The sequence below is a fragment of the Musca autumnalis genome, unplaced genomic scaffold, assembly GCF_047663935.1.
Source record: "Musca autumnalis isolate F117 unplaced genomic scaffold, ASM4766393v1 scaffold_1, whole genome shotgun sequence".
NCBI lineage: Eukaryota > Metazoa > Arthropoda > Insecta > Diptera > Muscidae > Musca > Musca autumnalis.
In genome coordinates this window covers 267803417-267817054 of record NW_027411644.1, presented here as the reverse complement: position 1 = coordinate 267817054, position 13638 = coordinate 267803417, and the positions used below count along the sequence as shown (strand labels likewise).

Genomic DNA, 13638 nt, shown 5'->3' with positions numbered 1-13638 from the left:
ATTTTATCGAAATAGTTGGAGAACTCCCAAATAATTTTTTTTTCTAATCGAACAAAAAATGTATTTGGAATAATATTTTAACAATACGTTTTTTCTCTTACGTTGTTGTTATAATATGCAATTTATAAAGCCAATGCTTATAATTTTGGTTTCATATTTTTTACGCGCTGTCTAGATTCTGTACGTATTTTTAATTTATTTTTTTAGAGATTTATACGGACTCTGAGATAGAATAAATTAGATTTGCTCCCAGATTTTATTTAATTTCTTTGATTTTCCGCGAAAATAAAAACAAATTTTAGAAATTATGGTGCAGCTACAGTTGAATGTCAAATGCTGTTACTGATATATGCATTCATTTTCTCAATGCAACAAATAAGAAATTTTAGAATATTTTCTCTTTATAAGAGAAAAAAAAATCGCTATAACTTTTGCGCGCATCGGCCAATTTTGTGAACGCGAACAGATTTGAAACCATGATTTGTTCCTTATCCATAATACCCATACGATTTTTGTGTATAGAGGTTAGGGAAAAAATGTGCTCGAAAATTTTTTTTTTTAATTTTTTTCAAAAGGAATTGTAAAGGAATTTTTTTACCACATACTGGCTGTAAAAACTCTACAGCCATTAACTATAGCTCTTGTTATGTAGCCCCCATCAACGGAGGTTTTAGCCAAATTAGTATAAAGTCCTCGTTGGGGCTATACAGCTTTCCATATTTCTTTTAAAGTTCTACTCTAATTATCCTACTGAAATGACTAAAAATTGGTATATAGTCTTCTTTGGCGTATACAACATTCCTCCAGCGCCAATAGAACGACACCTCCCCATTGTTGGGAAGTTTGAAGGTTCAAGCCATGTTGTACTAGCGAAATAGCTGAAGATTGGTGTTAAGTGTTCGTTGGGGGTGTGAAACATTCCAGCAGGGAAAGACCCACTTTTTGATAAAGGCTCCATAGATTTTAAACATATTATTCAAACAAATGCCTAAAAGTTGGTATTTACATAGTCGCCACTGGATGTATAAAACATACAAAGAATTGTCGGTATAGAGGTTCAGGTATTCATACAGCCCCGATAGAACTATAAATCTCCATTTATGGAAATGTTGAAAGTCTTAAGGTAAGGTCACATTAGGCAAATATTTGCTCTAGCGACCGGCAGTGTGCGCTTTCTGAGAGCATTATTTACGCTCACTTGCTCTCAGTAAGCGCACACTGCCGGTCGCTGGAGCAAATATTTACCAAAGCAAAAAATATACAGATCTTCTTTAATATTGGTCCAAATAAACAAAAATATCTAAGAAAAATAGAAAAAAAATTTGCACTGTGGGCTTGGATGCAATTTTCGTGATTTAATATTTAAAATCACTTTTTATCTATGATTGTACTATTCGATTTTCTTGAATTTTTTTGTATTAAAATACGATTAATTACAAAAATATTAAGTCCTATTTGGTAGTAGAATACGAATAATTACTATTTATACCCTATACCACAATGTGGAAAAGGGTATTATAAGTTTGTTTTGGTAAAAATTCATGTAACACCGCGAAATATTCGTCGGAGACCCCCAATGTGGTATACCATTCTTCATATCTCGACGAGATAAAGCGATTTTGAGATGTGTGTCCGTCCGTCAGTCCGTCCGTCCGTCCGTCCGTCCGTCCGTGCGTCCGTCCGTCCGTCTGTCCATTATAAATTGTAAACACGCTCCAGGCCGCAATTATGGACCGATCGTCACGAAATTTTGTGTGGAGGTCGGGTTCAGATCAGAATAGATCCCTATTCTTATTGGTGATGATCGTGAAATATTTAGCGGGTGAAATGGACCAAAAACATAATATTTATCTAATTTTGTAGCGGCTCTGTAGGTCTCAATAATAGTCCGATCAACGCGTAATTTTAAATAAGGTAAGAGTATATCACAAAGTAGAAGTTTGCAATTTGAGATGGCGATCGGATAATATTTAGAGAGTTAACTGGACCAAAACTTTTGTGTGAAAATTGTGAAAAATTTTAATATACAGCTTATATCTTAATTCCTGGAAGTGACATTCCGGACAAGTGAGATATACATGAAAGTGGAACGCTTGACCTTTCAATTGATGCCAATTATGTTGGTGTGCATGATTAGATAACAGAGTTACAGCCTAATATATCCCGTTATTTGTTTGTAGTGTAATAATAAACTCGCTAGAAGCCGCAATTATACATCAATAGTCACGAAATTTTGCACCGAGTAAGAGTAAAGGTCGAAAAAGATGCCTACAATTTTGAACGATGATCTGATATTCTTTAGCGGGTGAAATGGACCATTACTTTTGTATGATAAATATAAAAATTTTATTTTTGGTCGATATTTGAATTCCTTGAGGACATATATATTTCGCAAAGTAGCCTACATATGGAAAAAAACTACTGACCTTTCCTCTGATGTAAATTGCAATAAAGTGTTTGCTAGATATCGGGCCTACTGCCTAATATATAGTAGGTTCTGTGTAGAGAACCACATTTTTATACCATGCTACATATTGTTTCTCGAAAAGTTTATGTAACACCAAAATTCATATGTCGACGAGATAAAGCGATTTAGTGATGTGTATCCGTCCATTAAAAATTGTAAACAAGCAATTATGGATCGATTGTAACAAATTTTTTAAGGAGATTGGGTTCGGGCCAGAGTAGAAATGATTAGTTTTTGGTGATGATCGTTAAATGTTCACGGGATGAAATGGACCAAAAACAAAATGTTAACCAATTTTGTAGCGGCTCTGTAGGTCAAAAGGTCAACGTGAAGATCAGATAATACTTAGCGGGTTAATGGACTGAAACTTTTGTGTGAAGTTGGTAAAAATTTCAATAACGTAGCGGTTAAACAACGAAAGTAATAGTACTACATAAGTGGGTTTCATTACATTTTAGTTTGGTGTGAACTAAATTTTCCTTTCCTGCTACAAAAATGTCTTTGTCATGCTAGATAACTTTTTGGTTTTGGTCATAAGTATTATACTTTACATCTCTGATATTTGATAATTAAATTTTCACAATCATTGAAAAGAAGTTCCGTGGAGAGCGATTGTCCAGGGATAGTGGTATAGGGTATCCCATGGTCGGCTCCGTCCTACTATAGACTTTTCTTACTTGTTTTTACTACATTTTTTAAAATTTGTCAATAAAATTTGTACAAAATATGTATGTCATTTTGCGATGTTAAAAATGATTTAGAAATTAGTGTACCAGCATTAGCGGGTATTACTGAATAAAGATTTTTTGTGTTCGCGATAGGTTAAACCATTGCATGTTGCAAATTCGAATCCTCTTTCGTATTTAAATAATTATCTTTTGAAGAAAATATCACTTTAATATTTGGTAGATTATCTGGCTCGGATGCCCAGTCATATAATTCACGAGCTGTATTTATTTGATAATCAGTTTAGTTAGTTTATTGTTAAACCATTTTCAAAATCGAAAAATAATTCGGTTCTTTACGATTTTTAGGATAAATTCCTAAATAAAACAAGATAACAAACTTTAAAAAAATTATTATTTTAATTTTTTGGTAAAATAAAAGATGTATCATATTGGTATAAAGGAAAAATTTTATGACAGATTTAAAAAAAAATGAAGAAAAATTTTTTTCTATTTTTAATAAGATAGCTGATAAAACAACAAAAAATAAAAAAAAATTATTTGGATCAATATTAAAGAAGTTATGAGTATTTCTTTGCATATAGTTTTTACAGAATTCGATTTTTTCAAGGCGCGATATCCTGGAACCTTTAGTCAAAAGGTCTGAAAGTATACTAAACTGGTTTGCTGATGAGCAGCATCTCCACAGCTAAAAATAAAAGAAATCAAAAACTATAACGAGGGTTTTGTCTAAGGCTGAGGTGAGTTCAGTCGCAGCCAGGGATAACTCAAGGACCCACGAAACCTTATGTGCACACACGAGTGATGACAATTCAATTCTTTATTATCACCTCTTGGTGCTTAATTTATGATTAACATGTTGATACTTATGTGATATAAGCAATTATATATGGTGGTTATTCGTCTCAGCTGGGTGGAATCTTACTGTGGGCTCGTAGTCAATCGTATTCAGGCGAAACGATAAAGAGTAATGTTGGTAAAGTTGTAGTTGTAGCGCTGGCGGCAGGTGTTGACTCAATGCTCGGATGTGTACTCGTACCCAACGACTCGGCTTGTGGTATTCTGGATTCTGTAGTCGTGTTGAATCGACTCGGGTTGATGTTACTCGGCTTGGTGTAGTCGTGTTGGAGCGACTTGGGTTGATAATACTCGTCTAGGTGTAGTCGTGTTGTGGCTCTCGGCTTTGGATTCGGCTGCGGTAGTCGGTTTAGTTGTTCTCGTTGGGGCCCTTTGGTTTAGTCAGCCTGGAACAAGAAGACGATCGTATTTAGAGGGAAGCGAACGAGTCGCGGGAGCGAACGAATCGCGGAAGCGAACGAATAGCGCAGCGAACGAGTCTCGGAAGCGAACGAATAGCGAAGCGAACGATTCTCGGAAGCGAACGAATCGCAGTGTATACACAAGAAGCGAACGAGTCGCTGAAGCGAACGAATCGCAAGAAGCTTCGGTTATGTTGGGTACCAGGCGACTGCAGACACTGCCACACGTCAACTTCGTGTATCCTCGGTTAACTCCAGCACTTCACCCCTTCTGGTGTCGAAAACTGAAATATGTATATGGGTAGCAAAAGGAAGCGAATGAGAATAATATTCACACACTGTGGAAATGATTCTCATTTATATGCACCGAAGTAAAATAATTTATAAAAATTGCAGAGCATGTATTGACCAATGCTAAATTCATAGATAGCAGGACTCGTAGAAATATGCACATTAAGGTGGGACATATAAAAAGGTGGGTTAACCACAAAATAAAATATTTTTAAGGAAAAGAAATAAATGTAATGGTCACGTTACAAAACCTCATTTTGAAAAAGTGTCACTCAGAAATCCCCATATATATTCTTAATCAGTATAAAATTATGTTCCCATTGACCAAAAAACTTCTCTACCATAAATTATGGACATTGGTCCACGTTTTGGTATAGCCCTCATATAACGGTACTGCCAGAGTTCAGGTATTTTAACCAGGGTTAGGGAGTCGGATTCGGAATCTGAGTTGAAAAATATAACTAGACTTTGACTACGGGCAAACATTTTTAAACTTATCAAATTAATGAATAAAACTTTCTAATTTGTAAGCTGTTGCTATTTTCGCTGTAAAATAAAGCAGAAACAATGTGGTTGAGTATTATATTCGAACAAACATATAGGAAAAAAATTAAAAAGTGTTGCATATTTTATTCATTTTAAGTGATATTGGAAATTACCGTCGGAGTCGACTCCGGAGTCGGAGTCTTGAAAAAAAAACGACTTTGGAATCCGGAGTCGGAGTCGAATGAACAGCGACTCGACTCCGTAACCCTGATTCTTACTACACTTTCTTGCCGAATTAGCTAAAATTTTGTATTAAAAGTTGCCAGTGATATAGAAACTTCTCCACCAAAACATGTGGACCTTGGTTTACATTTTGGAATATGTATCATATAACGGTACCACACGATTTCAGGTATTTTGCCGTATTTAGCTATATTTTCAGACATTTAGTGCTTCTTCTTCACCAAAAATTATGGACATAGGTCGAGGTTTTTTATAGCCCTCATATAACGGTACTTGCCGATGGCTATAATTTGGCATTTAGAGTCTCCAATAATACAACACTTTCTTCACCAAAAATTATGGACATAGATCCAATTTTTATACCCTACACCACTATGTGGTAAGGGGTATTATGTGTTAGTGCATTTGTATGTAACATACAAAAGGAAGCGAGATAGACCCATAGTTTCTTCTAGGGATATACATAGAATCACTTTCTGAGTCGATTTATGCATGTCCGTCCGTCCGTCCGTCCGTCCGTCCGTTCGCAACATACAGGTCGCATTTGTTGAGCGATTTCGCTGAAAATTGGGGAATACCATTTTTTTAGCCGTCGGAAGATCAAGTTCGAAGATGGGATATATCGGTCCACGTTTTGGTATAGCCCCCATATAACGGTACCCCCGATTTGCGGTGTTTTGATGTTTTTAGCTACCTTTTTAGACTGATATAGCTATAATTTGACATTTAGGGTTCTTAAGTGTCAATAAACTTATATAACAAAAGTTGTGGACATAGGTCCACGTTTTGGTATAGCCCCCATATAACGGTACCCCCCGATTTACGGTATTTTGACAGTTTTAGCTACATTTTCAGACCGATTTAGCTATATTTTGACACTTAGGGTTCTTAAGTGTCAATAAACTTATATAACAAAAGTTGTGGACAAAGGTCCACGTTTTAGTATAGCCCCCATATAACGGTACCCTCCGATTTGCGGTATTTTGACGTTTTTAGCTACATTTTCAGACCGATGTAGCTATAATTTGACATTTAGGGTTCTTAAATGTCAATAAACTTATATAACAAAAGTTGTGGACATAGGTCCACGTTTCGGTATAGCCCCCATATAACGGGATTGTAACAGTTTTAGCTACATTTTCAGACCGATTTAGCTATATTTTGACACTTAGGGTTCTTAAGTGTCAATAAACTTATATAACAAAAGTTGTGGACAAAGGTCCACGTTTTAGTATAGCCCCCATATAACGGTACCCTCCGATTTGCGGTATTTTGACGTTTTTAGCTACATTTTCAGACCGATGTAGCTATAATTTGACATTTAGGGTTCTTAAATGTCAATAAACTTATATAACAAAAGTTGTGGACATAGGTCCACGTTTCGGTATAGCCCCATATAACGGTACCCCCCGATTTACGGTATTTTGACAGTTTTAGCTACATTTTCAGACCGATTTAGCTATATTTTGACACTTAGGGTTCTTAAGTGTCAATAAACTTATATAACAAAAGTTGTGGACATAGGTCCACGTTTTGGTATAGCCCCCATATAACGGTACCCCCGATTTGCGGTGTTTTGATGTTTTTAGCTACCTTTTTAGACCGATATAGCTATAATTTGACATTTAGGGTTCTTAAGTGTCAATAAACTTATATAACAAAAGTTGTGGACATAGGTCCACGTTTTGGTATAGCCCCCATATAACGGTACCCCCCGATTTACGGTATTTTGACAGTTTTAGCTACATTTTCATACCGATTTAGCTATATTTTGACACTTAGGGTTCTTAAGTGTCAATAAACTTATATAACAAAAGTTGTGGACAAAGGTCCACGTTTTAGTATATCCCCCATATAACGGTACCCTCCGATTTGCGGTATTTTGACGTTTTTAGCTACATTTTCAGACCGATGTAGCTATAATTTGACATTTAGGGTTCTTAAATGTCAATAAACTTATATAACAAAAGTTGTGGACATAGGTCCACGTTTCGGTATAGCCCCCATATAACGGTACCCCCCGGTACCGGTACGGTACATTTTCAGACCGATTTAGCTATATTTTGACACTTTGGGTTCTTAAGTGTCAATAAACTTATATAACAAAACTTGTGGACATAGGTCCACGTTTTGGTATAGCCCCCATATAAGGGTACCCCCGATTTGCGGTGTTTTGACGTTTGTAGCAACATTTTCAGACCGATGTAGCTATATTTTGACATTTAAAATTCTTAAATGTCAATAAACTTATATGACAAAACTTGTGGACATAGGTCCACGTTTTGGTATAGCCCCCATATAACGGTTCATTTAAGTTCATATTTTCGTATAGCCCAGATACCTCCGAACTATCTGTTAATGACATTTGAAGTTCCCACGTTATGTACCGATTTTCGATATTTTGAAGATTCTAGCTAAATTTTTTAACCGAATTAGGAGTTATTTGACATTAAAGGCTCCCATCAAAAACTGTCAACATAGGCCCATGTTTTATTATAACCCCTATATAACAGTACCTCCCAACTTCTAGCCCACCAAAAATTGTCAACATACATAGTTAGATATAGGCACCATAAAAAAGGGCCTCCCGAATGAAGCATAAATGTACATAAACATTATCTGACATTTTAACGTACCCACTTAAAGTTGGGGACAGGAATGAAAAGTAATTATTCCATTTTAGTTCAGAATATTTTATGGTGGAGGGTATGAAAAGTTCGTCCCAGCCGAACTTAATGCTTTTTTACTTGTTTTTATAGACCACATATAACGGTACTGCCTGATTTCAGGTTTTTTTGACGTTTTTAGCTACATTTTTTGGCCTAATTAGCTTTAATTTGGCATTTAGAGTTCTCATTGATCAAGTAACTTCTCCACCGACAATTATACACATACATATGTCCATGTTTTCAATTCAATGATTCCTTATTTTCATATAACGTTATAAAAGTATATTGAAATAAATATTAATATTTTTCTATAACGTAGTGCTTCTTTTAAAAAGTTAACTAAATAAAGCCAGCTAAAGGATTCACCACCATTTAAAATATTTATTATTTCAGTGTTGGATAACAATGTTTTATGGAAATGTCTGACCCGAAAGGTTTTCAGTACTGAGCATCGGCCTAGGAAGTGTTCTATTGATTCCACTTCTCCTATGTTGCACAATGAACATCGTTGTTCATCTGGGGATCTAAATGTCTTAAAGTTCAGAGGGAGTAAATCACCTCTAGCTTTCATTATTAATGATATTTGCTCTTGGCTATAATTATCCGTACAGTAAAAGGGACCCATGTTAAAATCTAGAATTCTGTAAATTCGGTTTTCACTTCTCTCTGCTTTTTCTTTGTGTGTGTTAAAATTTTTCGTTTTCATAACCGTCAACAGCTTACTTGCTGCATCCATCCAGCATGTTCAGGTTATGAAAACATTACTGCAGTCAATAGTATTTTCGGACAGTTTTTCTTTGAAATCTCTAAACCACGCAAGGTTCTTATTGGCCAGTTTTGTACCGAGTATGTTGGGTAGTCGGTGACTCCCGAGATTGTGGATAACATTGAATAAGTATTGTATATGCATAGAATACGTGTAGATATAGCCTGGTTCGTAGTTTGTTTCTAGTGCGATGACATAGTTAGGTGTACAGTCAGGAAGGTTTAACATTTTCTTTATGAAAAATTGATAGAGTTTTTCCACCTCGCTAAAGTAACCGTTACCCCATATCTGTGCGCCGTAACTATGTATTGAACGACATTCAGCTAGAAACATTTTCCATTTTGCCTTTAGGTTTACCGTTGATTTTGCAATAAAATTCTTCCAAGTTATATTCAAGGACATCTTTGTGGCTTCCTCTTTCTTTAGAAGGTGTTTGCTGAATGATAGCTTTGGGGTTAACAGCATTCCGAGATATTTGTATTCATTTGCAATTCTTATTTGTTTCCCTTTATATGTCCAGTGCTCTTCCGCGGAACAGGGTTGTCCATGTTTTAGTATAGCCCCTATATAATGGTACCACCCTATTTCAGGTATTTTCACGTTTTAATCTGACCGAATAAGGTAAAATTAGGTATTTGGTGTTCCCAGCGGTCACTTTTCCACCTTCAATTGTGAACATTGTTACTTTTACAACAGAAAGAAAATTAATTATTCCATATTAGTTTGGAATAATCCGCCAATGATTAAATGAATAAATTAATAAATAAATAAAACCACATTTATATGATTTTTTTTGTGTATTTTATTATAAAAGTGTTATATAAATAAATATGTTTTTTTAAGGAAACATTAAATAAATATGACGTATGGAAATGAACTAAAAGAAATAAAAAAAAAAACAATTTAACAATAAAAAATTTAACAAATATTGCATTTGCAATAAAATGCATGGCCAGTACAAAAATGTTGTATGGGTAGATATTTCAGTCCACACTTAACTCTTTTGGGTACTTTCAATATCTTTGCCAGTACTTCTGCCATAATAACCAGAATAAGCAGCATCTTGGGCATTACCAAAGCTAACTGTGTTTGCTGAACCACTTTCTTGATAATTCTTGCTGTAATAATCACCATAGGGTTTGGAGAATTGTGGTTCTGGTCTATAACCACCATGTTCATAATGATCATGATGATGATAATATGTAGCTGGACCGACACCTTGTGGTGAATATTGGGTAAACGATTCCTTGCCAGCAAATAAACCAGAGAATAGACCACCACCTTGATGGGCACCAGGTGGACGACAGAATTTGAAGTATGCAAATACACCAGGTAAAATAATAGCAGCCAAACTGAGAATTTTCTTTAGACCAACAATGCCCAAAATGAAAGGCAAGAAGAGTAACAATTTCAATTTGAAGATTTTCAATACCAACAACAAGGGAATGATCAATTTCTTCAACTTCTTGCGTTCTGGAGAATATAAAAAGAGAAAAGAATGCGGTTAAATTTAAATATCATGTAAAACTGCAATATGATGTCAGACTTACTCAATGTTGAGGCATGTTTTTCTTCAATAATATCCAATTCGCTGTCAATATCATTGCCAATGAAACGTGCTTCATAGCGTCCAGCTTCTGTCAATTCTTCTGGTACTTCAACTTCCAAGGCCGTGGATTTTATGAATCTAAAAAAATATAAAAAAGAAAAATATAAATAAATACCATTCCACCCAATAAAAAATATTGTTTTCCATAGCCATTATTAGAATTGCAACTAAATAAAAAATTATTTTTGTCGTCATCCCAAATTAAAAACGCCAACCCTCCTAAATAAAAAATTAATATTTATTGAGCAAACATGGTAATACCCAAGTGTATGTCCGTATTTTGTTGTACATGTACCGTTGTATGGGTGCTATACTAAAACATGGACCTATGTTGACGATTTTTAGTGAAGAAGTTTTGTGATCACAGAGTACCTCAAATCTCAAATTACAGCTGGTTGGGCTAAAAAATGTAGCTTAAACCCTCAAAATACCGTTATATGGGAGCTATAACTAAGCATGGACCTATGGTGACGATTTTGAAGAAGTTTCGTGACCATTGAGAACCTTAAATGTCAAATTACAGCTAGTTCGGTTAAAGATTGTAGCTAAAATCCTCAAAATACCGAAAATCGGGAGATAAAGTTATTCCGGAACATGGACCAATGTTGAACATTTTTGGTGGAGAACTTTCGTGACAACTGAGAACCACGAATGTTAAAATACAGCTAGTTTGGCTAAAAATTTTAGCTAAAATCCTCAAAATACCAAAAATCGGGAGGTACCGTTATATGGGGGTTATACCAAAACATGGATGTATACCCATAATATTTGGAATATAAGTTTTTTGATAGCTAGGAACCCTAAATGTCAAATTATAGCTAAGTAGGTTTGAAAATGTGACTAAAACGTCCAAATTTTTGAAATCGGGCTGTACTGTTATATGGGGGCTATAACAAAACGTGGACCAATCATCGAACTTGAGCTACCTACAAACAATCTTGTAAATGCTAGAGTGATTATCACAGACGGACGGGAATGCATATATCGACTCAGAATTTTACCCTGATCATTTACCCTTTATAGGGTCGCAAATGATTATTTCAATGCTTTACAAACGGAAATACAAGCATAATATACCCTCCATACTATGCACGGTGCTCTTGAATCAAATTTAAATGGAAGGTGCGGATTCTGAAACTACAATGTTCATAGAGGAGAAAAATCAAAAAACAAAAAAAATCGCCGGGCGCTTTTTAAATAAATCGCGATTCAAGTTAACATTTTTAGGCGTTGTTTAAGTTTTTGCGATGTTGCTTGGAAACCGCAAGTCCTATCAAAATGGGAATAAGGAACATGTTGTAGCTATCAAAATTCTCTACAAGATTGACATTTATGGTATTCTCGTCGGTTTTACCGTTTTTGAGATATAGAAGTTCAAATTGGGACAATTCAAATTCAATTAAATTCTGTATCGCCCCCTTATAAAACAATGTCATGACTGCAAATTCCGAACTTAAACTTATATATATAAAAAATGGTACAACGTAGGAAAAATTACGTAAGCCAGTCTTGTAGAGAATTTTCACAGCTATAAGATTTTCTCAGGTCCCATGCCGATAAGACTTGCCGTATTCAAGCAAAATCGCGAAACCCTAACAAAAAAACCTACAAATGTAAACTGAGCTTCTTTATCTCAAAAATGGTACAGCCTGAGAACAAAAGATAAACGTTAATCCTGTAGAGATTTTTCACAGCTACAACATTTTCTTTAGCTGAATTTCGATTGGACTTGAGGTTTCCAAGCAAAATCGTGAAAACCTAAAAAAACACCTAAAATGTGAATTTTGACCGCGATTTATTTAAAAATTCCTACAGCGATTTTTTCTTGTTTTTGGATTTTTTTTCTCATCTATGAGCATTGCTGTTTCAGAATTCACAAAAACTTCCCCTGAGTAAGCGGTTTTCATCAAAAGTTAGTTAAGGCGCACCCTACATGACATTGTTTTATAAGGGGGCGATACAGTCAGTGCATTGTCCCAAGTTGAACTTCAATATATCAAAAATGGCCAAACCTACGAAAATACCGTAAAGGTCAATCTTGTAGAGAATTTTCATAGATACAAAATTTTCTTTAGTCTCATTTTGGTAGGACTTGCGGTTTCCAAGCAACATTGCAAAAACCTAAACAACCCCGGTTTGCGGTTTCTAAGCAAAATCGTGAAAACCCTAACAACCCCTAAAAATGTCAACTTGAATCGCGATTTATTTAAAAAGCGCTCCGGCGATTTTTGTTTTTTGATTTTTCTCATCTATGAACATTGTAGTTTCAGAATCCGCAAAAACTTTCCAGGTGTAAGCACCTTCCATTTAAATTTGATTCAAGAGCACCGTTTATGGTGAAGGGTATAAAAATTTGAGACTGGGTATCACTGAAAGAAACATTACACCAAAACGCTTGTTAAGTCTTTGTCATCGGTGTAATGCTTTCTGTTGTATACCATCTGCCTCAGTTGCAACTTGCATCGTATCCACATATCAAAATAACTATTTTATTTACACAATTTTTGAAACAAGGTTTTCACCTTGAATAATACATCTAAAGATTGTATCTAAACTATTTTTTGTAGGCCAAAATGAATGTTTAGCATGTCCACCTTGACGATAACAATTGGTGTTCCTATTTTTTATACCCTCCACCATAGGATGGGGGTATATTAAGTTTGTCACTACGTTTGTAACTACTCGAAATAATCATTGTAGACCCCACAAAGTATATATATTCTTGATCAGCGTGCAATTCTTTATCGATATAGCCATGTCCGTCCGTCTGTCCGTCTGTCCGTCTGTGGAAATCACTCTAGCGTCCGAACGGATTGACGTAGGTTGATGAAATTTTGGGAAAATATGTTATTTTTACGTAGGACTTTTGGTATTGAAAGCGGGCTATGTAGGTCCACGCTTTCGTATAGCCCCCATACAAAATGACGCGTGACGCGTCGTCGTTTTAAGGAATTTTTAAGATATTTGGCCCATTTTACCACCGAATTGGTTGTAATTTGGTACTTTGTGTCTCCAGAGGCCAAAAAATATTCCTACCAAAGTTGGGTTATATAGGTCCAAGTTTTGGTATAACCCCCATATAAGGCCCCATATAAAGTACGCGTCATTTTAATATATTTTGAATGTATTAGACCCATTTGACCACAGAATTGGTTGTAATTT

The 13638-nt window shown here is 35.3% G+C and overlaps 1 protein-coding gene across 6 annotated transcripts in view; it reads right to left on the bottom strand.

Annotated features, from left to right (window-relative positions):
• Nucleotides 1-9645: 9645 nt before the first annotated feature.
• The window catches only part of Osi2 (DUF1676 domain-containing protein Osi2), a 46801-nt gene continuing 42808 nt past the window's right edge, over nucleotides 9646-13638 (bottom strand). For all 6 annotated transcript variants that reach the window (XM_073964166.1, XM_073964167.1, XM_073964164.1 and 3 more), the window contains exons 4-5: nucleotides 10418-10554; nucleotides 9646-10340 (exon numbers count right to left, since the gene is read on the bottom strand). In XM_073964166.1, coding sequence (XP_073820267.1) covers nucleotides 9862-10340; nucleotides 10418-10554 — 616 coding nt within the window. In that variant the 3' untranslated portion in view covers nucleotides 9646-9861. The remainder of the gene's footprint in view (nucleotides 10341-10417; nucleotides 10555-13638) is intronic.